Source organism: Alligator sinensis, unplaced genomic scaffold (assembly GCF_000455745.1).
Source record: "Alligator sinensis unplaced genomic scaffold, ASM45574v1 scaffold859_1, whole genome shotgun sequence".
NCBI classification, from domain to species: domain Eukaryota; kingdom Metazoa; phylum Chordata; order Crocodylia; family Alligatoridae; genus Alligator; species Alligator sinensis.
In genome coordinates, this window is record NW_005842656.1 from 73,480 (window position 1) to 99,144 (window position 25,665).

Sequence of the window (25,665 nt, forward strand, 5' to 3'; positions counted from 1 at the left end):
CCCGCTGAGGTGGGGGGGAGTCACGGGGGCATCACGGGGCCAGGCGTGTCCAGGGCCTGGGGCCGATGTGAAGCGAGAGCCGCGCTCCTCTCCGCAGCCTACCGCACGGATGAGGGGCAGCCCTGGGTCCTGCCAGTGGTGAGGAAGGTCGAGCAGATGATTGCCAGCAACACCAGCCTGAACCACGAGTACCTGCCCATCCTCGGCCTGCCCGACTTCCGGGCCAACGCCTCGCGCATCGCCCTGGGGGACGACAGCCCTGCCATCAAGGAGGGGCGGGTAGGTGCTGGGGGAGGGCGTGCCCCCTCACTGGCACGCGGGGCGGCGGGTCTCTCTGGGGCTCAGGGGTTTGTCCCGAGTGGCCTGGTGCGTCCAGGAGCTGCCGGGGTGGATGGACAGAGCTCTGTGGAAAGGCAGACGTGTGCTTTCATCCAGAGCCTGGGCCTCGGCGCAGGCAGGTGCAGAGCTGGCCATCGGCTAAACACCCCAGGCCGGCCCTGGTGTGGGTGGGGGGGGCTGTACCCGGGGTCCCTGCTGGGGCTGGTCCCTCAGGGGGGCCTGGGAGGCACGTCTCGGTCTGTGCTCCCGCTCGGGCTCGGCACCGGTGCCCCCGTCCCGTTGTGCTGGGCTCCCCGTGACCTCCGTGTGCTGCAGGTCGGGGGCGTCCAGTCCTTGGGCGGGACGGGCGCCCTGCGCATCGGGGCGGAGTTCCTGCGGCGCTGGTACAACGGGAACAACAACACGGCCACCCCTGTCTACATCTCCTCTCCGTCCTGGGGTGAGTGCAGCCGCCTGCCAGGGACGGGGCTGGTGGGGCGTGCAGGGGCCAGGCACCGGCCCCCTCTGGGTGGGGGGCAAGAGCTGGGCAGGAGGGGGCTTCTGTGGGAGCAGGGGAGGTGGTCACCTGCTCTCCGCCCCACGCCCGGTGCCCTGGGCTGGGCTGGGGCCAGCTGAAACCTGACGCCCCCACAGAGAACCACAACTCCGTGTTCACGGATGCTGGTTTTAAGGACATCCGGACCTATCGCTACTGGGACCCAGCCAAGAGGGGCCTGGACCTGCAGGGGCTGCTGGAAGACATGGAGGTGGGTAAGAGCGCACCGGGGGAAGCTGCTGTCAGGGAGCGGCTGGAGTCATCGGTGGTGGAGCTGGCTGGCTCTTGGCTTGGGGCTGGGCTGGGACGGGCTGGATGCAGCCAGATCTGGCCGAGCGCCTGCAGTAGTCGGTGGCCGAGTGGGGCTGGGGTCTCCGGGTGGCACCAAGGCCGTGCGTGTGGTGGCTGAGACCTGCTCCTTCCCCAGGCTGCTCCTGAGTTCTCCATCTTCATCCTCCACGCCTGCGCGCACAACCCCACCGGCACGGACCCCACCCAGGAGCAGTGGAAGCAGATTGCCACAGTCATGAAGGTACCAGCTGGGGGGGCGGAGGGGCAGGTCTGTGTGGGGCAGCTCAGGCTGGGCCCAGGTATCCACCCCCAGAGTGAGTGGGTGAGGAGTGGGGGCTGGGGCAGCCCCCACTCGGGTCCTGCAGGCTGGGGCCCGGGGGGCTCTGCTTTCAACCCCCTGGGGGGTGTGGAAATGTCTGGCTGGGGAGCAGCACCCTGATGCTGCCTGCCCTCCTGTCTTGGCTGCCCCTAGGGGACGTGCCTCGCACAGCTTTTGCAGGTGCCTGGTAATGGCTCCTGGAGCATCGCCTCCCTGGCCAGGCAGAAAGCAGGGCTGTCCCAACTGGGGCGCAGCAGGGACCGCTGCGGCGGAGGGTCCCTTTGATCACTGTCCTCCCGTGATGGAGTCCCAGAGCCGTGGGGCTGGCAGCGACCCCCAGAGGTCAGAGCTAATCCTCTCGGACTACCTCTCTCTTTGCAGCGCCGGTTCCTGTTCCCGTTCTTCGACTCGGCCTACCAGGGCTTTGCCTCGGGCTGCCTGGACCGGGATGCCTGGGCCGTGCGGTACTTCGTTGCCCAGGGCTTTGAGCTCTTCTGCGCTCAGTCGTTCTCCAAGAACTTCGGGCTGTACAGTGAGTGTCCATCCAGGCCTGGGGCAGGTGGCCTCTCCAGGCGGAGGCGCCATGCTGGGGGCAGCAGGGCTAGCGGCTCATGCCTGCCTGTTGCCCGCAGACGAGCGCGTGGGGAACCTGTCCGTGGTGGGGAGAGATGCCAACAACGTCCAGCGCGTGCTGTCCCAGATGGAGAAGATCGCCCGTACCACCTGGTCCAACCCACCCTCGCAGGGAGCCCGCATCGTGGCCACCACCCTCACCTCCCCCCAGCTCTTTGCCGAGTGGTAAGTGCTCCCAGGGTGGGGCCAGGGGGAGCAGGCTCTGGGCTCGCCATGTGCTCAGCCGGGCTTTGCCGGATCCCACTGATCCTCCAGGCACCTTCCAGGCTCACGCCTCTGTCCTCTGCAGGAAGGACAATGTGAAGACCATGGCGGATCGGGTCTTGCTGATGCGGTCGGAGCTCCGTTCCCGGCTGGAGTCCCTGGGCACCCCCGGCACCTGGAGTCACATCACTGACCAGATTGGCATGTTCAGCTTCACGGGGCTGAACCGTAAGTATCGGCCAAAGCAGATGGAAGATCAGTCCGTGCCCCTGCCCCTGAGCCTGGCTGCAGGGACTGGGACTGGGACGGTGCAGGGGCCCCAGATGGAGGCCCTGCTGACCTCACCAGGCTTTCCCTTTTGTGCTAGATGGAGAGCATGCCAGCCCCTTGGCAGTGCTCCTGCCCAGTGCCACACAGTCCCCAAGCTGCAGGGCTGGCAGGGAGCTGTGGGATCGCATCCCGTCCCAACCCTGTTTTTGAGGCAGGATAGGCCCCATCCAAACCACCCCAGACAAACTCCATGTCTGACCTTGGAGACACATGACACAGTCGCCCCTGACACAGCCCCGGGCATTGCCTGCACCTTTGCCCCGGGATACAGTGGGGCTGCGGCTGCCAACTTCCTGCTGCTGCCGAGGGGGGGTCACGGATGCTGCAGAGAGCCCAGGCCATGCTGCAGAGGAAGGGAAGACTCTTCACCCCCGCCCCCCAATCTGAACATGGGGTAAAATTCCTTCCTGTCCCCAGATCTCACATTGGTCTGACCCTGAGCAGAGGGGCAAGGCCTCCTAGCCAGGAACCTCTGGCTTCCCTCCCAGCGGGAGCATTGGCACAGCCCAGTCCCCACCCCCAGCCTCAGCTGTAGCACCCACTGCCTCCAGGAAGGCTTAAAACCCCCCTGATGCATGGAGCAGAAAAAGGGAGGGTGCAACCAGCACAGCCCAGAAGCCAGGGAAGTTCCCATGATTGAACCAGGCATCGCTGTGCCTAGATTATCCCCCCCACCAGTGGCTGCCCATGCTCTGCTTGAACACCTCCAGGGATGGAGAATTCACAACCCCCCTGGTATCTGCGGCACTGCCTCCCTGCTCTAACAGTAATGAAGTTTTTTACAGATCTCCAATTTAAACTCACTTTGCTGCAACTTCAGAGCATTGGCCCGTGTCTTCCTCTCTGCAGCAGAAGAGAACAGGGACTCTCCCTCTTCTCTACTGCAGCCCTTCAGGGGTTTGCAGACTGCTCTCATGTCCCCTCTCAAGCACCCTTCCCGCGAGCTGAACGCTCCTTCAGCCTCTCCTGTATGACTTGCCTGCTAAGCCCCTGCTCATCTTTGTTGCTGCCTCTGGACCCGCTCTCACTTCTCCACCTGCTATTTAAAATATGGAGCCCAGAACTGCACCCAGTGTCCAGGGGAGGCCTGACCACCTCCCGTGTCTTGCCCACGGTGCTTCTACCGATGCAGCACAAACCACATTGGCCTTGTGTGTCTGCATCACATGGCAGCCTCATGTTGAGTCTGGGATCTACCAAAACTCTCAAGTCCTCTTCCATGGAGCTGCCATCCAGCCAGGGCCCCCCATTTTGTATTTGCATGTTTGATTATCCCTCCTGAGCGGCACCACCTGTCTTTGTCCACACTGACCTGCATCCTATTGGCTCCAGCCTGGCTTTCCAATCTGTTAGGATGCTTCTGAAGGGCATGTTCACAATCCTCCCTGGTTTTATGTCATCCACAAACTTGCTGGAGAAGCTTCCTATGCCAGCATCCAAATCGTTAATAAACACGTTGAACAGCCCAGGCCCAGGACAGACCCCTGTGGGCCTCCACTCGAAACCTCCTGCCATTCTGCCATGGATCCATTACTATAATTACCCTTTGTTTGGGGCTGTTGAGCCAGTTGTCTGTCCACCTTGGAGCAGTTTTATCCCGCCCACACTTCTCCAGTTTGTTTAGGAGACGGTTGTACGGGACCTTGCTGAAATCAGATGCACAATATCCACTTCCTTCCCTTCATCCACCAGCACCGTTCCCTTCATCCTCTCGAGTCCTTTTCCAGTCCTCTGGTACGTGGCCCGTCTCCCACGACTTCATGCAAATCATTGCCGAGGGCTCTGAGATCTCTGCCAGTTCCCGCAGGGCCCTGGGATGCAGCTCACCTGGCGTTGCTGACTTGAACTCATGCAGCCCCAACGAAGTGCTCTGACCATCTCTCTTGTTACCCCCTCCCTCGGCTTCCCTCTTCCTTATCCTAATGATCTCTATTAGGTGTCAGGCCCTAGCTTTATTTTTTTGTGAAGACTGAGGCAAAGTAGCTGTTGAGCAGCTCCACCTTCCTTGCATCTTCAGTGAGGAGTTTCCCCTGGCTTGTTAACAGCTTCCTTGGTCCTTGTGTGGCCAACATACTTACAGACCCTCTTGTTGTCTGTAACCTCCTTCAGGTGGAGCTTGTTCTTCACCTTTGCCTTCCTGGCTTGGTCCCAGCAGGTCCCTGCTATTTCCTGTACATGGCCTTGGTGACCTGCCCCTTCCTCCGTCGCCTGTTGGTCTCCTCTTGCGTTGGGGGTGTTTTAGAAGCTCCTTGTGCAGCCGCCGCGTCGGGCTCTTGCCATTCTTTAGCAGGCTGTGTTGTGTTGAGTGGGGCTGGGGCTGGGGCCGCGCTGAGCGCTAGTTCACCAGCCGCGTGCCAAGACCCTTCCCTCCGCACGGAAAGCCCCGAGTTGCTCGTGATGACCGCCGAGGGGTGGGGGGGTCCCATGCTCGGGGCGTGACATCTCTGTGGTTGCCCCCACAGCTAAGCAGGTGGACTACATGATCAAGGAGAAGCACATCTACCTGATGGCCAGTGGGCGTATCAACATGTGTGGCCTCACCACCAAGAACCTGGACTATGTGGCCAGCTCCATCCACGAGGCCGTCACCAAGATCTAGTGAAGGCTACCAGCGGCCCACCCCATCAGACGCCACTAATGTCACCGCATGTGGTCCCTGCCCCCAACTCACCGCCCCCGGGGACAATAAAGATGGGAGCAATGGCTCTGTTGGGGACGTCAGCCTGCCGGCCTCTTGGAGCGGCCCCTGGCCCCGGGGCCAACCAGTGCCCTCGTGGGGGTGGGGCAGGGGCAGGGGCAGGGGAGCTGCCCACGGGGCCCACCTGGCACCCAGACGTCACCAAACCTGGCTCTTCCCGAACAGCCAAAGAGGTCCCGTGTGACCATGTGCCGGTGCAGTGCATTGTGGGGCTGCTGCAGCCTGGGGGCTGCACCTTGTTTTTGGGGTGCAGCTGGTGCTGGTTGCATCCGCCCTCTTCCGCCCGCCCCCGGGGGAAACCTCATGGTTGATTGCTGCTGCTTTATGTTGTGGAAAGAAAATAAATCATCTCCACCCACGTGGCCCTGCCCTGCTGCTCACGCCCGACTGCGTCTCCCTGGTCACCGCCCAGCCGCCAAGGTAAGACGGGACCTGGCCCCCGTCCTGCCGGGGGTGAGGAAAGCCCTGCTCCCCTCCTTCCCCCTACCCCAGTCAGACCCTTCTGCTCTGTGGCTGGTTGCTGTCCCCTGGGCTCTTACCCCCGTCCTCCCCGGCAGTGCGGATCAATGCAGCAGGGTCTCCGGCTCCAGCCGGGGCAGGAGTGAACGTGCACTCAGCGAGGGCGGCGGGAGAGGGCTCTGCCACCTTGCAGCTCCTCTGAGGGGCTGGGCATGGGGAGGAACCAGCCTGTGGCCCCTGCCGCGTTAGCAGGGCAGCGCCGTCGGTGAGGGAAGGACAGGTGTCACCCAGGGCCTGATGGCTCCCGGCCGGGGACACAGGTTAGCAGGCAGGGGTCACCAGTTGTGCCGCAGCCTGGGTGCGGGGGGACTGGCAGCAGGCCTGAGGCAGAGGCAGGAAACAAAACCGCCCACCTGGCGCAGCGGTTCGAGATGACGGCGCTGCCCTGGACTGAGCGGGGCTGGAGGAAACGCGTGCCCCAGGCCCGTCCCGATCCGCTGAGAGCAGCAGGCAGAGCCTTCAGGGAGGGCATCACTTTTAATGTAAAGTATCTCCATTGCAATCAGTCTCCACAGAAACCAGTTAAAAGTTCTCGCGGTACCAGCCCAGCCTGGCACAGAGGCAGGCTGGCACCGCAGGGGAAGGGGGAGCGCCATGCTGAGCCCCTTCCCTGCAGGGCGAACGCGGCTGCAAGCTGCCCCCGGGCACCGCTCGGGGAGGTCGGGGTGTCTCGCTGGGCGTGCGCATGCTGGCGTGGGGGCACGTGTGAGCATGGGTGCCAGGGCCCTGAGCACTGCGGGGACAAGAGCGGGCAGGGGGGCATGGCTCGCTGCCAGTCTGTGTGGTGCCTGGCACAGAGCAACGATGCTAAGGGCAGCTCGGGGCAGCCCCCCTGCTCCGGCCTGCCGGGACCCCCCAGCCAGAGGCACTCCCGCTGTCCCTGGAGGCAGAGCGCTGGGGAGCAGCGGGCCCGGGGCTGCCACGTCTGCCCCTGCCGGGGGGGCAGTCCCTTTTCGTGGGGCCCTGCGCACGGGGCAGGCTGGGAGCAGCAGGCAGCAGCTGGGTGCGGACACGCTGCCTCGGGCACGGCACCGGGCGGCCTTCATGCTGCAGGCCTGTGCAAGGGCAGCAGCAGTGAGTCTGGACAGCCCCCACCCCCACTGTGCCCCCCTGCAGGGGCTGAGCACCACGGACTCGGTGTCTGCCTTCGCGCTGCCCTGGACGGTCCTGGTCCTGCCCCTCCTGTCCCTACTCCAGCCCGGGGCCGGGGGGCGGCTGCACCCCCTTTGCAGCCAGCTGCCGGGCAGGGCTGAGGGGTCCCTTCGTTCCACGGCTTGGGGTCTCCTTCCGGATTCCTGCTAATCTCTTTCCCCACACAGGTGCTGGCGACCCTCTTTCCTCTAAGCGTCAGGCCAGGGCCTCTGGGGCAGCGCAGATGCACCCATGGAGCATCCCCCAGTGTTGGTGCAGGCTGGGCCGCGGGCCATGGCAGGGGCAGCTCACCTCTGGGCTGCGTGTGCCCGGCTGCTGCTCGCTCAGGTGATCAGGGGCGTCAGGGTGGAGCTCTCCTCCGGCGTCTTCTCGCCCTCCGCGGACGGCCTCCGCCTCCGCCCGCCTGTGGGCAGCACCTGGACCAGTTGGTGCCCCCCAGCACCCCAGGGCAGCCCCCTCCCACCCTCCTCCCTGCAGGGGCTAGTGCAGCAGGGAGGCACAGGCCCGCTCCTGCCCATCCCTGCAGAGCACCCAGGAGCAGGGCCCCCCTCCACCCTGGGGCCTTGAGCAGCCCCTGCCCCTCCAGGCCCCACAACAAGGTGGGGGTCCCTGCTTTGGGGAGGGTGGATCAGGATGGGGCAGCAGAGGTTGTGGTTGGACCCCGTTCCCTCCCCTTCTCTGTGCACCCCTGGCCCCATCTCTCCGGCCGGGATCCCCACCCTCGGGGATGGGCACTGGTTCCCACAGACCTGGGGCTCTCTCTGCCCACCACGACCACGTCCATGCCAGCCTGGCACCCTCCCAGCCACCCGGCTCCTTGCACCCACCCACCCACTCACTCAGTGTCCTCAGCAGCCGCTTGCCCAGGGTGTCCTCGCAGCTGCTCGGGGACGCGCTGGCCACTGCGTCCTGGCCGGGGCTCTCCGGCTCCACGGGGACGCTGCAGCACTCGCTGTCTGCAAGGGCACAGGTAAGAGCCGCGGGGCCCTGCCACCCATTGGCCTCCTTCCCTGGAGACCTCCCCGGGGGTCGTGCACCCCTCTGCCCCAGCCCCTGGTCTGGCTCCCGCCCCACGGACTCACTCTGCTTCTCGTTCGCCAGCTCCTCCCGGATGAAGGGCACCACAGCTGGCCGCGGGGACGCAGGGTCGCTGGGGCTCCAGGGCCCGTCGGGCGGGACGCCTGCAGGGAGATGCCCATGGGAGGGGGGCTTGGCAGGGCCAGGGGCAAGAGGGGAGCAGGGGCCGAGCAAGCGTGAGCAGGGGGCCTGTGGACAGGCTCCCACATGCAGGGGCCACAGCGCGGGCCTGTGACGGCTCCGTGGTCTGAGCGCGAGTGTGTCCCATTGGGGCCGTGCTGGGTCTGCCACCGGGTCGCGGTGCCAGTGGTTGTCCCCGGGCTGGGGCTGAGCGTGGGTGGTGGGTGTGGGCCGAGTCAGGGCAACTGCCTTGTGTGGCTCCAAGCTCGGACATGGGGTTTGTCTGGGCTGGTCTAGATAGGGCTGGTCCTGCATGTGACCCCCGGGGGTCCCTTCCCGCTCTAGGATCGACTTACCTGTGAGGCTGCCCTGCTCCGGCAGGAGCGTGGCGCTGTCGTCCCGGGGGGTCTGCGGGGTCCCACGGACCGTCGGGGCCTTGGCGGAGTCCCCGTCGTTGAAGGCCGCCACGTCGGGGGTCTGGGGGGAGCTGTCCATGCGGCTGGCCGCCAGCGCGTTCTGGTACTGCTGCCGCGTGACCTGGCAGCGGGCGCAGGCGAGTTGCTTGGCACCGCAGGGCCCAGAGCCCCCCCTTCTCCTCCCCCCATGCCCTGCCATGCCCTGGGGGCACCGGGACGTGACCTAACCCCCCCCAGGGTCTGCCTGGAGCTGGGCTCTGGGGGCCTTTGTCTCAACGCAGCCACAACACAACCCCAGGACGTCTCGCCCCGATCTAGCTCTGGGGGGGGGCCCCAGCGCCGTCTGTGCCCCGGCCCCTCGCCCAGCGCTGGAGCGACGGGTGCGGGCTGCGCTGGGTGCAGGTGGTGACTGGCGTGGCTGGGCCAGGGCTGGCAAGGCAGGTACCTTGACGAACTGGACGTCGCAGAGGATGCGGACGGAGTAGTCCGGGGTGTAGATGTTGTTGCTGCCGCTGTGCAGCGGCGTGGGGCTGCCCCCCGCCTCTGTGCGCTCCCGGCTCGGGGACTCGGCCCGGTTCAGCCCGCTGCAGCGCGACGGCGACCGGTTCACTGGGGTGCGGGGAGAGGGAGCGAGAGCCCCGAGTCACTGTCTGCACCACGGCAGGGCCCTTGCTCGCCCCAGCACCGGGCGATGCCCGCGGACGTCACCGTGGGCCTGAGCAGCCCCAGGGCCTTTGCCCCGTCCCACTATCTAGGGGCAGCAGGGCCTGGACCCTGTGCTCGGTGGGGGGGGAAGAGGGAGCCGAGGCTGTGCTTGGATGTGGAGGCAGGGTCACTTGAGGCCAGGCTGGGGCAGGGACAAGGGTACCACAAGCAGCAGGGCTGCGACTTGGCTTCACTTCCCCACACTTGGGGCAAAGGAGCCCACGATGGGTCATGCCTGCTCCCTGCAGGAAGGCACCTGGAGCCTCCCTGCAGCCCCCACCGGCCCCAGCCCGGCCTTGGCCGCGCAGTCACCTGGGGACCCAGCCAGCGACTCTCCTCTGCTGAAGGCGAAGTTGCGGGACACGGAGATGGGCACTGCGGAGAGAGCAGGAGGGGAGCGCCGGGTCAGGCGGGCGTGAGACCCACGGGCCCCAGCAGCACCACCAGCATCTGGCTCAGCAGGGAACAGCCTGGGGCTGGCACGGCAGCCCCGAGAGGCAGCACCTGCGCCCCGGGGCGTGTGCACTTGCTCTCTTGCACCAAAGGAACGCGGAGGGGCTGTGCAAGGCCTGGGGACACGGGCCTGGCGTGGGAGCTGCCTGCTTGTGGCCTGGGATGCCCATCCTGTGGCCCTGGGGACCCCAGCACCAGGAGCCCTGCTCATGCCCTGCAGACGCTTGCTCCCTGCCACGGGCACCGAGCTGCGGCCGAGGCTGCCCCCTCGCTGGCTTCAGGCTTGCGCTGCTGCAGTGCAAAGCACTGGGGCCAAACCGGCCCATATCAGCTCGGTGTCTCCATTGCTGCACTAATGACGCTGCTTTGCTTTCAGCCCCAGGCTCACACCAGGCAGGAATCGCTCTGATTCTCCAGGGTTATGGATTGTATGTGCACTGGTAGCTTATTCAGTTAGTCTACAAGGTGCATCTCTACCCTGACCTCAGGCTAACTCAGCTAATGACCTCTCTGCTCTTGGTGCATCTGTGCTGGGGGGATGTGGCTACTTCGGGCAGCAAGTTCCCGGGGCTGGCACGACTGCATGCGGGGAGCGTGGGCATCCCTAGTTGGGGGTCTGGCTGTCCCAGCACAGGATGGCAGAGGCTGAGGGCAAAGCCCAGGGCTGGTGCTGCTGGCTGCCCCAGTCACAGCTCTGTTCCTCTGCCCAGGGACCCAGGGCAAGGGTGAGGCTGGGGCAGGGAGAGGAGCCCCCATCAGCAGGCAGGACCCCAGCCCCCTCCTCCCCGCATGCATCCAGTCCAAGGCAGCCCTGGGTCCTTACGCAGGAAGGCGGATCCGCCCAGGCTGCTTCCCTTGCGCACGTCGCTGTCTGCAAGCAGAGGCGGGAAGGAGCGTGAGTCTCCCAGCTGGGACGGCAGCCCCTGTGCCTGGGGTCGTGCTGCCCCTGCGCCCCCAGAACGGGGCCTGGCTGGTGCCGCCCGTACCTGAAGACAGGGCGGTCATGATGGCCGGGACCCCGTAGTAAGTGAAGGCGCCGTTCTCGAACCGCAGCCCCTCCTTGCCGATCTCCACCTCCACCTTGCCCTACGCGGGGGAGATGGGCTCGGACCAGCAGCCCCTGGCCCTGTTCCCAGCCCCCCACCCCTGGCCAGGGGTCCTGAGGCCGAGGGTAGCTGTGCAGCACCTTGAGCCCACTCGTCACGAGTCCCGCATGCGGGGCGGTGCTGAGGGGCCTGGGAGAGGGAGCTCAGGGCTGGGCTGACGCAGGGGCTGCGGGGTAGGAGTGGGGGGCATTGGCAGGGGAAGGCCAGGGCTTGGTGGTCGGGGGGCTGCGGGTCGGGAGCGGGACGTGAGTAGCGGTGGGCCCAGAATCAGCAACCCCATGCATGCATGTGCGTGTGGTGGGGGTGGGCTCCAGCTATGACCAGTGGGTGCCACTGCCCCCTCGGATCTGCACGCAGTTAACACCCATTTTCTCCTTGCGCTGCACAGACTCTGACTCTGACGCCCTGGCAGCTGTGTGGGAACTGGGCCCATTTCACAGACAGGAAACTGAGGCACAGAACGACAGCTCTGGGGACACACATGGAGATTGCAGCAGAGCACAGGAGGGGCCGGCTCCATGTCCTGCCCACAGGGATGCACTGCCCTTTTCCAAGGAACCTGACCCCCCTGGGCTGGATCCCCAAGGAAGGGGCACCCGATGCACCTGCAGGATGAGGATGAAGTAGTCGACGGGCCGGTGGCACTGGTAGAGGCAGTGCTCTGCAGCTCGCCGGTTCTTCTGGTCAAACTTCAGCTCCTGGATGACGTTGGGGTGCTTCAGAAGCCGCAGCAGGATCTTCTCCGAGAGATAGGGCGTCTTGAAGGGCTCGATTTCTGCGGGGAGGAGAGCACGGGGCTCCTGGGGTGGGCAGCACGTGCGCCCAGCTGGGATGGGGCTGTGGCCCTAGGCCGTGGCTCCGCCGTGGTGGCCATTGTGGGGTAAAGGAGCAGGGTCCTAGAAACCTTAGAGCCCTGGGGCAAGCAGGGAGCTGCGGGGGCACAGTCCAAACCAGCCCAGACAAACCCCGTGTCCGACCGGCGTCGGGGCTGGCGCACCAATACCTGTTGCCATGAACTGGTGCGTGGCCAGAAGAAGCTGTGGGGAGATCTTCACCTTCATCTCGCTGTCCGAGAGCCGGAAGATGGAGAAGTCGTGGGGCTTCCTCCCGTGGTACGGCACCCGCTCCTTCCGCCGGTTGTCGGCTGCGGGGACACAGGGCGGTGGGGTCGGGCTGGGCGGGACGTGGCCGCATGTGGCTGCTGTCCCTACCTCGTGGGAGTCTCCTGGGAAGTCTGGGGTGGGGAGACCTGTCCTGGGCCTGACAGGGGGTCTCGGCACCTCCTTCTTCCATGGAGCGCGTGCTCCGTACCGCACGAGACACCCCGGGGAGCAGGGACGGGACAAGGGCACCCCCCTCCCAGCGGCTCAGGCCACACCTCTCCCTGCCTTGGCCCGTCCGTCTGTCTGCGCTCACAACCGCGACACTGACTGTACAGGTCTGTCTCATCCAGGATCTCGGACTTGATGATCTCCTCGATGACGTCCTCCAGCGTGACGATGCCCATCACCTCGTAGAACGGGTCCCCCTTGCCCTCGTTGTTCACCCGCTGCACAATGGCCAGGTGCGATTTACCTGTTGGGAGGGAGCGCAGCAGATATGAGATGCCCCCGCCAGGTGGGACGGGTCTTTGGGTTTGTCCTGGTGCCGCCTCGGCCCATGCCACCCGCATAAGGATACCTGGGGCCAAGGGAGCAAAATGCCTTCCCCGCCCCTGGGGTCCCTGTGCTGGGAAATGCCCATCAAGCAGCCCAGCTCCATGGCCAGCACGGGGCTCCCGCCCAGCCTGCTCTCACGGCCGCTGCACCGATGGCAGGACAACCGGAGGGGGCAGAGCCCCCAGGCACCAGCCGTGGGGTCTGCCTGCTTCTTGCCTGACCCCAGACCTGCTACAGGACGGCTGGGACCACAGGGGCTGTGCCCCTGCCCCAGGGTGCAGGAGGAAGAGGCGTGGGTTTGCAGAGGGTCTGCAAAACGTCGGGCTCTCATCGGGCAGGCGTGGCTGCAGCACTGTGCGCGGGGACCGAGGCCGTGTCCCCACCCTGGGCTGCAGCACCGCCTTCATGGCCCCTGGGCATGGGGGACTCTCCCGGGACCTGTAGGCAGCCTGGCCTGGCCAGCTGGGATCCCTGGGCATGCCAACTGGTGTGGGCCCATGCAGCAGGGCAGGTGCGGCGGGGCGGGCTGCGTGGTGCCCGGGGAAAGCTCTGTGGCTCCAGCTGAGAAGCCTCCGTGGTCTCGGCCGTGGCAGGTGCAAGCACCCGTGTCCCGCTAGCCCACGGGAAGGGCATCCCTGGGCCACGCAGGATAACACGTGGGGAAGCAGCAGCCTGCTTACGCATGGGGCACGGTCCCCCACCTGCTAACAACACGACACAGGCTGTGGTGGAAAAGCGGGCGGCGGTGGCCTGCGAGACCCCTGCCGTTACCTTGCGGGCACGATGAGTCGGGACCACTCGGCCCTGCTCCTCGTGCCGGGTCCCTTAGCCAGCGCTCGGGGCGGGATGGCATTTCGCCCCTCGCCCCACGGCAGCTTTGTGGCTTTTCTTGCTGCCAGGGCAGGAGTTTGCCGACAGCGTTTTGAAGGTCGAGAGCCGGAAAATGAATTGGTTCTGGCTCCGCTGCCCGGATCAGACCGGAGAATCCTAACGGGCCCGCAAGAGCGCTCCCTCCCCGCGGGGCCTGGGCCTGGCCCAGCAGGACCGTCCACACCTCCTACTGCTCGCTCTCCCGGCTGGCCGCCTTTCCGTGGACGGCCCCGGAGCCCTTTCTCATCAGAGGCAAACCATGTGCTTCCCTCCCGCCCGCTGGCGCAGGGGCTGATTTTAACGGCAGATGCATGTTTTTGCAAGCTCAGCCACTTCATCTCGCAGCCCCGGCAGGACTCCTGCACGGACCCACCGGGCTCAGGGATTTGCTGCTTTTTAAATTACCGGCTCGTCCCTGCACTGCGTCTCCTGACACCTCTGCCTCTGAGCGCACCTCCTCCTGGCAGCCGAGGAGGTGAGGATGGGAACCCCCTGCTCTGAAATGCCGACTCAGGCAAAGCGATCAGGCAGAGTTTCGCCTTCCTGAGCTGCCCCCCGTGACCCAGGCTCTGCGTTTTTGCAGGCTTCCTGCATCTGAAGTTCCTCCAGAAATCTGCTTTCATGCCTTTGGCTTCTTCCTTGCCAAAATCCATGCAGGGGCTCCCAGCCTCTTTCTTCCTTGTTGCGTACTCGGTGCTCCCATCGGGAGCTGCCCCAGGCGGGGGCGATTCCCACATCTTGAGGGTTTCTGTCTGGCTTGGACAGCTCCTCATTCCCTCTGCGTGTTTAAAGTTTAAACCCGATTGCCTGGCCGTGGCAGCAGCCTTTCGAGCCAGGCAGCGCTGAGGGAGTCACTTGACTTCTTGGCCCATTGCCATCTATCTAATTCCTTCTAAACTCCTCACTCCAGAGGTGTTAATGACTTTCTCATTTTTTAAGGGTCTTGATGCACCACCGATCCAGCCGACCTTTGTTCTGCTGCCTGTTGGCTGCTCCTGGTCACAGAGCTCCTCTTTCACAGCCCTGCAGAGTGTTTTTAACTCATCGCAATGACATTCTCTGGGTTTCTGCTTCCATCCTAAACTGAACAAACAGCCCTAAACCACTGGTGTGCCAGTAAAGCTTCCAGTTTAACTGGAGACACATCTGTGTTGTGCTGTATGGGATGATGCACCACACTGTCTGCACCCCCTTTGGAAACCCTAGATGTGCCCATGGTGAGGGAAGCCAGGGGCAGTCTTACACAAAAATGTGTGGGGAGACGGCCTGCGAGTCAGCTTCTGGCCCTCGATGCCCCTGCCCCGGCTTCTCGCCCGTTGTGGCCATTCAGACCAGTTCCTCGGGGACTTGGACAGCACCGAGCATGTCAGGGGCAGGACTGTGCTGCCATTAAAACCGGATCTTCCTTGGGAACTTGCAGTCTTGACCCCGTCCTTGCTGTGAGGCTGAGAGGACATCTCGCACCTTGACCTTGTCAGAGTTTCTCCTGGAAGAGGATGGAGAACTTCCCGCCGTCCCCGCCTCATTCAAGCATCGACGGCAGTCTCAGCCGGCGGACTCGCTGCTTCCCCCGCTCAGCGAAGAGGCTGTCGCATCCCTGCGCGCGGCCCTGCTGCTCTCTGGGCCATTTAAGGCACAGTCGAACACAAATCGCTCTGCCTGCATAACGGGTCTCAGGCCATCTCCAAACCAGGGACGTCTCATGGGTCAGACCTGCTCCACGCTGTCACGTGCACAGCCAGGCTTCCCGTCTGCTTAGCGAGCAATAGCCCGCAGCGCCAGCCTCGGGAAAGTGGGGCAGAGTTGGCTACAGCCCTGCAGCAGCTACATTTCATCAGGATTAAAACTCGAAGTCTCACTCTCTCACGCCTGGTGTTTGCCAAAACCCACGCCTGAACGCTGGGGCCATCTGGTCTCTGCCGCGGCCTTGGCGAGCAGGGAGCCCTTACTGCTTGTGGCCAAGAGCGGGTTGTTAATGGCATTTACATGCAACCCCAGCCCACCGGGTCCTCACAAGGACGGGAGGCGCTACTCAAAAGCAGCCAAAGGCCAATAGAGGAGGCACTTACTACTTTTGGGCCCGAGCCCTGCTTTTACACCGTAAATGATTCCAGAGATGCCGCAGAGGAATGGGATTTCCGAGTCCACATTCAAACAGCAGCAAACCACATCAGTTAAGAACACCGCAGGAACGTTTCCCTGGGCCAAGATCACTCGGCACCGCTGCGGCCGGGGTGCCGCGGGGAGGCTCGGGAGCGGGCAGGGCAGCCTGCTCTCCTAACAGAAAATAACCACTTGTCGCACTGCTCCGAGCCCCGGCTGCAGGAAGCTATCGGCTTTCCACCCGAACGCCTACGGCAGAAACGCAGCAGGTGCCCCCAGCGGCAGCGGGGCTGCGAAACTGCCCCAACTAATGGCTGCTCCAGACCTGGGCACAGTGCATCGATTCCTGCCCATGATCTAGCAAGCAGGCGTCCGGGCTGTGTGCCCCCGCGCGCCAGGATCCCCTCCAGCGGGAAGGTCCCAGGCAGCTGGGTATTTGGGGGGGCACTTCCACTGCAGTCCCCTCCGGCTGCAGTGCTGATGTGTTTTGAACTTCCCATTGGCACGTGCACAATCCTGCTCCTGACACCAGTTGACCCTCGACGTCCTCCTCCCAGGGCTGGACTGATCTTGCAAGGAGTTTGCTTGCTTGCTTTTGCTTTTTTGGGGGGGACTGGCTCTTTAAATTTGGCAGAGAATGGAAAGTCCGAAGTGGTCATTTTTGCACCTGGCTGCTCGGCCCCTCCTCTTTCCTGCCGCTGGTGAGACCCTGGGAGTCCATACATTTTCCCTTCTTATGGCTTTGCTCATAGTGCAGCTTCATGGAGCAGCTGCTGTGGCAACCTTGAGAAGGCCTGGGAGAGGAGAGGAGAGCACGGAGCAGAGCTTGGGCTCCGGCTCGGGCTCCTTCGGGAGGCTTTCAGGCAGGTGAGGTGCAGGAGGGGGTCTGTTTGGGTGCTCTGAAGGCCGCGATGCATGACCTGGTGTATGATATGGCATGGGAGATCCCTCTCCTTCCCTTTGGGGAGGAGCTGTGCTTTTGTGTCTATGAATCTACAACTCTGTTTTGGCATGTTAAGGCAGAGGGACTTATTGCTGATTTAAACCAGGGTGAGGCTTAAATCAGAAAGACCAATGTGCATGCTTGTGCTATTGCAAACACTGCTTGATATCTGTAATGAACCCACTCCCGAGTGCTCTTTCTGTTCCTTGGGAAGGTGGCTTGAGTTTTACAAAGCTAGTACAGGGGAAGGGGAAGAAGGGGGGAAGCTACTGAAAGAAAACCCTTGACCTGCAAGCACACAGTTGCTCGACGTTAGTCCTATGACCAGCCCCGCTGACTTCAGCAGGGCTGCCTGTGAGCTTGAAGTCGCCCCTGCGCGAGTCTGCTGTAACGGGGCTGCGGTGGGAAAGTTTGCTCTGTTTTTCCTAATGGCGCAGTCTGTCAGGACAGCTGCTGCAGTGAGACGCTAGCTCTTCCAATACGACAGGAGCTGGCACAGACACCTGTGTGCATGTCAAGGCCACCCTCTTCAAGTGCAAAAGCCTCAAGTTGGGTTCCTAAATGCAAACTTGTGCTCCTGAGGCTGGAACGGCCAGTGCCTCCTGCAGCTGGTCCTGTGCTTCCAGCCCCGATGGAGAAGCCTGCTCTGCTCTAACTAGCGCGGGTGATGCAGTGCGCCCTGTCTGCTTGTGTGCTGTGCCTTGGGTGTTTCCCCAGTAAGGGCGTTAATCGGTCTCGGGGGTTGCCTCTTTCAACACAGCTGAGCATTTTTAAGTGTAAAACTTCTTATTAGAAAAGCAACTTCTCTCTCAAGTCTGAAACTGTGCTACGGCTTACAGAACTAAAGACACGAGTACAAACTGCACACACCAGCAATTCAAGACCAAATAAAACTAAATATAATTATATGAAGCCTGTAAGGTAGGGCCCTTCCACACTCCTCCTGCTCTGTGCCATTTCTCCTGTTTCTTTCAGCTGGGCTGGATTTCCCCTTCCTGCAGGAGAATCTCCTCTTTGCCTGATTTAACCTCTGGTGCCCTGTACCTGCTCTGTGCAGGGCCTCCACCTACTCCAGTAGCCTCCAGGTTACATAGGAATATATTTTCTTCTTGACTGTTTTCTTCTTGCTCCTTTTTCTGAAGTCTGATGTCCCAGCGCTCGTCTCCTCGTGCCACCAGATTGCGGTGGTACCTCCTGTTACAGTTCTGCTTTAAACCTCTCATTTGCAAAAATCTCACTAAACAGCCAAACACAGGATGTAAACCGAGCACAGTTCTAGCTTTCCACCACAGGTCGATGAAAACTGAATTGATGCAGAGAAAAGGAGTCCAACAACGGCCGCACCTGGCAGCTTTCCCCTGTGGGCTGTCACTGAATTCCTTCTGCAAGAAATCTAAGGCTCTGGGCCCTGCGCTCCTCTACTGCTTCTGCTCAAATCCGTCACACAAGGGCAGTGTTTGCCTTGCTGTGATGGAAACCCTGCACCCAGCTGACCGCGCCTGGCTTTTACTTTGACCAATTGCTGTGATGTGAAGGCAGCTACTTGCCTGGAGAGACGGACATCCCTCTACCCTTGCGCCCAGAAGGCAGGAACCAGGCAGTCAAACCTTGCCTCTAATGGGGGTTTAAACTCCTCTGCCACCACCAAAGATCAGAGCAGTCCTGAGCCCTGACGCGAGGTGGTCACAGGCCTGAAAGCAGTGTCTAATGTGACACATGCTGATCTTTTTCCGCTGACGCAGTGTCAGGAGAACCCAAAGCGGTCAAGCCACTCTGATCTTTGAAGCCACGACTTGCCTCCCAGACCTGGGAGTAGAACTGGGGATTCCCGATCGCTGGGATCCTGCTGCTCACAAGCACGCGGGGAGCCGTGCCAGATCCTCTAGGGCTGGTGTACGGGGGAGCAGCAGTCCCTGGCAGTTCAGGCAAGGTGAGGCCTGAGCTGCACCGTGTTTAGCACCTGTATCTACTGGTGGCCAGTAGTGCTGACTCTCGCATTGGAAGAGCTACAATCCCCCAAGCCTGGACTCCACTACACTGGCATAGAGATGCTTTATACCTTTATAGGCTATTCGCTGTCAGGTGTAAGTCATCTTTTATGTCAGTGGAACTGTATTTGCTGGCGAGGGACTGCATTGGCCTCGATGATCAGGTGCCTGCTGCAGGTTGACCAGCGACGGGGGACTGGCAGCGGGAGGGGGGCGGCTCAAGAAGAGGAGCTGTGGGATCACGGTCTCCCGGGACAAGACGTGTCTAGATGTGCGGGTGCATGACCTCTGGGTGCAGGCTTCACGTCTCGCCCGCCTGTCACCTGCTTTGCCTGTTCCCCCACCTCGCCTGGCTCAGGGAAGCTGTGGATGCGGGATGCCCTCCGCTCCGTAGCCTGGCCCTAGGGCCAATGCTTTTCCCTCTGGAGGTCACTGGTTCAACCTCCGGTGGGGCTGAGGTCTGGTGCTCAAGCCAGGATGCTCTCCAGGCTGGGACACGTGAAGGATGGAAAGCACTTGGGCAACGAGGAGGGGCAGTAGCCAGCTGCATCCCCTTCCACGAGAGGATGCTGAGCACCTCGGGAAGTGAGGCTGCAGATTCAGACACAGGTTCCCTCTGGCTGGACATGGGAAGTTGCTCTTGGTGAGCTCCAATTTGAGTACGTTTTTAAAAGGGGATAAATGCCAGACACGGAGTCCAAGGGGAGTGCTCACCTCCCGCGCTCTGTGGAGGGCTGTGGATGGGGGTGGTGAGGTGGCTTCCCCAGTGCTCAGGTTTTAGCTCCCTGGTTGGGGAGCTGTGCATGGAGAGGCACGATGGCTGTATGAAGAGCATTGGGGCCCCGGCAAACTAAGCTTGCGAGTTCAGTGGTGATAAAACAGAATAGCCCCCACGGGCATGGAGTGGGGAAGGGGGGAGTTGGAAAGAAGCGGCCGTTCAGAGCTTGCAGTAGGGTGCAGGTTGGACGTTCGGCAGCAAGGGACCTCTGGTACGGGAAGGGAAAACCGGCTGGAGCCTTGGGCATGGTAACAGGGTTGTTGGCAATGTGGAGGTAGAAAGGAGTGTGCACATCTCCCTCATTTCAGGTCCAAAAGGTCCTGGGCGAATGCAGTTTGCCCTGCGGGAGCCGGCCCCGCTCCTTGGTTCTGTTTTGCTGGTCATGTTGCGGTCACCCTCCCTGCAGGGTGCATTCGCTTTTCCACGTGCGCGCCAGTCTAGGGCTTGCTTCTCTTATGCTCTTCCTTTTACCTGCGTGTAAACTGGGCGCTGGCGGCCTCTGCCCAGGGGTTCGTAGGCTTTGCTTCCTATCCGGATTATCCTGCTAGTGTGTGCTCTTCCTACCTGTCAGGGGGTGCACAGGGTCAGCTGTTCTCCTTCGTTCTCTGTATTCGTGCATGCATAAGGCTGCACATCCTTCCCGACCCTGCTACAGCTTAATCTGGTGTGCCTGCGGGGCTGATGAATTGGGTTTCTTCCCCGTGGGTTTCGCTCCATTTTGGAGCCAAGCTCATTTTCCAGGGCCAGGCATTCTGCTGCGCCTGGCTCTGATCCAGCCTCTCTCCCACCCACAGCAGATGGTTTTGACCGTGTGCCCATCTTGTCGCTGCTTGCTGCCTGCCGTTCAGCTGCGTGTCCTGTCCTCCCACTTACTACTCGGCGCGTGGTTACCCTGGACCCGCGGCCTCGGCCCCTGCTGGTCTCCCCGACGCCCTTTGTCAGGGAGAGGAGCTGCTTGGGGAGCAGGTGGGAGGAAAAGGTAGGCTGAGAAATGAGGTCCTTTCCTGCTGCCAGCATGGGGCTGTGCGCGCCAGCCAGGAGCTCCTGTTTACGCCTGGTTTGGGTAAAGTCTCTAGACCATGAGCTCCTTAAATGCTACTGAAGTGTGTACTGATGTTTTTATATAGCTGGAGTGTCTGACGCTACAGCCTCCAAAAAATGCCCCTTCCCACCGGTCCGTGGAGGGATCAGTCCACTTGCCTCGACATACAGCGCCCGGCCCTACCGGGGAAAGGGGGCTGCTCTGTTTACACAGCTATTAGATTTATTCAAGCGTGCACCAATGTGTCTGAATGATTTCCATGTGGAGCTAAGTGGCCACAAGGCACGCGGGAGCATACCTAAATAAAGGGAGCTTGTATTCACCATGCCTGGCTTTAGTGTCTAGGAAGAGAGAGATCAGGTAAACAGGAATCTTAGAGGCCTGTCAGAGGATGGACAGCAAAGAGAAAGCACTGATACTGGAAATAATTATTTCTGTGGAAAGACTGTGATGCAATCCAGCCAGCACTAGTCATTAAGGAACCAACTCTGCATATAAATGTGAGGTGCCTGAGCAACCGCATGGAAGAGCTTGTAACTTCTCATGTAGAGAGAAGTCGTTAGCCATGTTGGCCTGAAGTTCGGCAGTAGGATGTGAAACCAGGTATTACAGAAGTATCTAACATGGTTGCTGATGGACGTTTTATATGCAGGTCAAGAAAAATAGAAATAAGTACAGATGGTGGGGTGGCCCTGTGCATTCACGAGACTACGCAGAAGCATCTGTTTGATCCAAAGTCACTCTGAGGAAGGCTGGCTAAAGAGGTGATCCTGCAATACGGTTGGACCTGGGCATGACTAGATCTTTGATGCCAGGTGTCGCTGACAGTTGGCAGTATGGAGGACAGACTTTCCAATGCCAACTGGAGAGCAAATGCTAGTAACGATGGTGCAGCCCATCTGGTCCTGAACGTGATAGCTGATGAGTTGTGTGCACTGGGGTTTTTTCCCTGCACAAATACAATCACTCCTCTGTGATTCAGGGCTGTTTTAGACTTGCTTATGGCAAACAGCAAGGATTCAGTGCAGCATCCCTGGACTGAGCGAGCAAGAGGTGACTCAATGTCTGCCAAAAGGAAGGAGGAAGGAAAGCAAGCTTCTAACTAAGGGCAGAGATTAAGAAATGAAAGGAAGCCATTAGTCATGTCAGCTGAACTGAAGAGCTCAAGGAACTGAATGTGGAGGAGGGTCGAAATGTCTTCAGTGTTTTTAAAAAAAAAATCTAGATAATCTAGAAGCGAGATCCCGGGGCAGGGGCTCGACTTTGTCGCACTTCTCTGCACCTGTTTGGGTTGGAAGCCATTCTTTTGGAAAGGTGGCTGTACATGGCTCCCTGCTTAAATCGGTGCCTTGGGGAACGGCATTATGGCTCTACTGGGACCCCCTGCCCATGCCCCTGAGAACTGCCTTTGCCTCCTCGGCACGTCATGCTGGCAGCTCAGTCACCTGTGATCAGCTAGTCTCTACCTCAGCCGCTTCTCGTGGAGGAGGGGATGGGGGGACTTGTAGAGAGGGTCCCCAGCTACCTGGGTGAATGACAGCCTCTGAAAGGCTGTCGGGAGGGAGGAGGAAGACTGACACTAAGAGTGCTTTGTCTTGGAGACCAAAGGAGAATTGCTGAGTGTCAGGATGAAGTGGACCTTGCAAAGGATAATAAAATAAAGACATAAATTTTCTTTTTCCTGGCCATGTAAGTAAAATGAACAGGGACCCCGGGGGGGGGCAAGCAGGGCATCAGCCCCGGGTACCAACTTAGAGGGGGCACCAGAACTGCCTCCCCTACCCTGGGAGTGTTCGCCAAAGCAGGAACAGCCCCAGCCATAGGAACCGGGCAGTCGCTGCCCCTCACCCCTAGTGCATCGGGGGGACAGGGGAGCAGGGGGGCCGCCCTCCTTTCTGAGGAGCCTTGCTACGGCAGCACAGCCCTGTGCCCCGTAGTGCAGAGAGCAGGGACGGGTCAGGCTCTGTCCCTGTCCCCACTCTTGAGGAAACGGGCACATAGGACAGCAGGGCTGGCAGCAAGGGGGGTGGATAAGTCTCCTGGCAAAGGGGTGGTGTCCAGCGGATGGAGAAGAGTGAGTGCGGCGTCCATGTCCAGAAGGGTGGAAGTGGTCCAGGCAGTTACAGACCTGTTCATCTGCCCTCAGTAGCATGTGCAGGTTTTAGAATAGGCTTTGGAGGGCAAAATCATAAAGACGTGGAGGTGAATTTAAAGTGGCTAAAGGGCAACAGGCGCCTGCCAAACGTGCCGTGCCAAATGAGCCAGGTGTAGTTCTTCCATAAAGAAATTGATTTTCTAGACAAAGGAAATGCAGCAGATTTGCTGCCTGGACTTGAGTCATGCTTGATGTGCTGCATGCAGGAAGCTTATTAATTTTACATGGACGAGGAGGAGCTGCAGCAGGCAAGGCCCTGGTTAAAAGGGAGACTGCTTACCCTTCAACTAGGCACACGAGGTGAAAGTTAGTAGTGACACTCCTTAAGGACCAGTCTAGGGGCTCACTTTAATATCGTGAGACTTGGGAAGAAGAAGCTGGAATATGCTAATGAAAACTGCCGACGATGATGCCTCCCAACGTTGAGACAATATGGAGGAGGAGCAGTGTCTTGTGCAGGAAGAAAGGCACGATCTTGAGGCCTGGAGTAAAAGAAATGCGTAGAAACCTAATTGTACAAATGCAACATTGAGCCCTTAGGGACTGGTACGAACGTTTGCTCTGAGCTAGGAGCCCCTGGATGAGATGCAACTGAGAGGAGAGACTAGCTGGTCGCAGGATGACTGACCCGCCGGCGTGACGTGGTCTGGAAGAGGCAAAGGCAGTTCTCCGAGTTGGGCAAGAACTCCTAGTAGAGAAGGGGAAGGCCGTAACGCCATTTCCCAAGGCACTGATTTAAGCAGGAAGCTGCATACACCCGTCTTCCCAAAACAACTAATTCAAACCCAAGCAGGTGCTGAGAAGTGTGACGAGATAGGCTGTCCTTTCCTCTGGCCTGTCTTACGAAGGAAGGGAAGGGGAAAAGCAAGCCAGGATTTCCCTGGCTATTGTAAGTTGTAACCCTCTGGTTTCAATCTGCTGCCTACGAATACAGGGAGGGGTAACCAGCCGGGAGGGAGAAGAATGATTTAAGCTGAAGGACAGTGTTAGCCCAAGAGCAAATTAATATAAATGGGCTGGAAACCAGAAGAAAGTGTCTAACCATTAGAGTGGTGATGTTGGAAACGGAAAGGGCAGCCAAAAGGAGCAGGGGCCTGGAGCAGCCGCTGTAGCAGGAGAGGCCGGGGCTCTTCAGTTTGGAAAGGAGCAGAGATCTATAAAATCATGAAGGGTGCGAACGAGTGAACAGCGACCTGTCGTTCACCAAGTCCCGCAGTGCTAGAACGAGGCGGCATCTGCTGCAATGAGGAGGTGACAGGCTTAAAACTAACACGAGAAAGTACTTTTTTATGCAACGCGTCATTAACTCGTGACATTCATCGCCCCAGGAGCGGTGGAGCCAGAAAGCACGGCCAGGTTCAGCAAGGCCTGGATAAACTTGGGGAGGATCGATCTGTTAATGGCTATTGAACAGGACCCTCGGAGCTGTTTTCTCTGGCATCTCTAAGCCAACGATGACTGATGCCAGGGAGGGTGCTGAACTGGGGGATAGATCACTGTAGATCTAATCTGGGTCTGCTCCCCTATGTGGCAACCATTTCTGCTGCTGTCAGATGGGATACGGGGCTAGATGGACCACTGGTCTGACCCAGTCTGGCACTGCTGATGCTCTTAAGAACAGCAGGGTCAAAAACCCAAACAGGCTTTAAGCTAGATCTGGCTAAGGTTTGCCAGCAGGAGACCAGACCCTGAGCCAGGGGGAGGGTTTGGATGCTCTGCAGAGGAGGGAGGGTTTGGATGCTTTGCACAAGCAGCATCCACACAGCACAAGACTCGGGTTTGCAGAGTCTGGGGCCAAGATGCCAAACTGCTGTAGGCGCATTGTTGAGATCAGTGCGTGAGTGCAAGCCGTCTCCCCCTGCGCACTGGCAGGGAATGGGTGCGGGGAGCAGGGACCCAGCCGGCTTCTCACGTGACTGCAGGGAAGACGGGGGCACGGAGGGAGGCTGCTGGTTCCCATCTCTTATGGTTATGTAATGCAGCGTGTTGCTGCTGTAGTCGTTTCTGAAGGAAAAAGCTCCCTGACAGCATCAAGCACCATTGGAGGGGGGGATGAGGTGCAGCCAGTGGTGACAGCTCCAGACTTGGAGAAACAAGGGTCTAGGAGCACGGTTCTCCCAGCAGCTCTGCTGCAGCCCAGCCTCTAAATCAGCAGGCAGCTCCTGCCAGCACGGAGAAGGCCACGGCAGCAGCAGAAGGCCCAGCTCTCCCCAAGCCTTTCTCTGAGTCACTTGCACACTAATTCTTTGCAGCTTTGCACACTCTTCACCCCTGGCTGCCCTGCTCGCTCACCTCCGCAGGAACAGCACGGCACACGTACGCCCTGGGCCACGCTGAGCTGAACTGCTGCCAGCCCCCGGCCTGCTCCCACCTGCCCAGGAAACAAGGGCAGGCAGGACCAAGCTGCCTGCGGGCTGAGGCCCCAGCAGCTGGCACCACAAGCCCCGTCCTGTGCTTGGGGACCCCTGTAACTGGATTTTTGAGAGGGGCCCAGTGGCCGGTCCTGGTACATGCCTCCTCCTGGATGTGACACTCCTGTAGTGCGGCCCCAAGCGACCAGACGGGAAACGGGTCCCAACCCCACGTGAGCTGCCCTGGCGTCCACCCCAGGCACAGACTGCTGAGGCTGCCTCCGCTCCCCGGAGCCAGGAGCAAGGGACTGGGCCAAGGCCACCGAGCGAGACAGCGATGCAGGCAGGGCGAGGGCTGGGCCTGCCCCCTGCAGACCACCGCCCCGGCTCCTTCCCAAGGCCACGCAGCGTCCACCCCGCCCTGGGGCTCAAGGGGACGGCGTTAACGATGCACGCGCAGCCCTCGCGCTCCCCCGGGGACTACGAGCGGAGGGCCTTGCTGGGGCCAGCCGCTCCGCCTGCCGTTCCCCAGGGCCCGCGCCCGACTCACCCTTCTTGAACTCCTGGAGCAGCGTGTCCAGGCGGGTGTCGCTGAAGACGCAGTGCAGCGGGCGGTGGTAGAAGCGGGTGATGGTGCGCAGCGGCGTGCAGTCGTCGGGGTCCACGAAGGCCAGGTCCTTGACGAAGAGCAGGTCCACGATGTTGTCGCGCCGCTCGCCCTCGTAGACGGGGATGCGCGTGTAGCCGGAGCGCAGGATCTCGGACACGGTGGCGAAGTCCAGCACGGCGTCGGCCCGCAGCATGAAGCAGTCGGCCAGCGGCGTGAGCACGTCCTGCACCACCTTGGTGCGCAGCTCCAGCGCGCCCTGCACCATGGCCA

General features: G+C 61.1%; 2 protein-coding genes across 2 annotated transcripts in view; one reads left to right on the forward strand and one right to left on the reverse strand.

The window, feature by feature from the left end:
* Positions 1-5,367, forward strand: part of GOT1 (glutamic-oxaloacetic transaminase 1) — an 8,239-nt gene extending 2,872 nt beyond the window's left edge. Inside the window, exons 3-10 of the mRNA XM_025215630.1 lie at positions 98-279; positions 655-778; positions 973-1,085; positions 1,302-1,406; positions 1,866-2,016; positions 2,117-2,282; positions 2,407-2,549; positions 5,114-5,367. Coding sequence (XP_025071415.1) covers positions 98-279; positions 655-778; positions 973-1,085; positions 1,302-1,406; positions 1,866-2,016; positions 2,117-2,282; positions 2,407-2,549; positions 5,114-5,250 — 1,121 coding nt within the window. The 3' untranslated portion in view covers positions 5,251-5,367. The remainder of the gene's footprint in view (positions 1-97; positions 280-654; positions 779-972; positions 1,086-1,301; positions 1,407-1,865; positions 2,017-2,116; positions 2,283-2,406; positions 2,550-5,113) is intronic.
* Positions 5,368-5,560: 193 nt separating this feature from the next.
* Positions 5,561-25,660, reverse strand: CNNM1 (cyclin and CBS domain divalent metal cation transport mediator 1). The gene is made up of 10 exons (XM_025215612.1): positions 25,336-25,660; positions 12,329-12,472; positions 11,901-12,041; positions 11,503-11,672; positions 10,778-10,877; positions 10,615-10,662; positions 9,079-9,242; positions 8,574-8,754; positions 7,860-7,976; positions 5,561-7,423 (listed from the first exon to the last, which is right to left on the reverse strand). Exons 1-10 carry the CDS (start codon positions 25,658-25,660, stop codon positions 7,344-7,346), a joined length of 1,470 nt encoding a protein of 489 aa, XP_025071397.1. The 3' UTR covers positions 5,561-7,343.
* Positions 25,661-25,665: the final 5 nt, after the last annotated feature.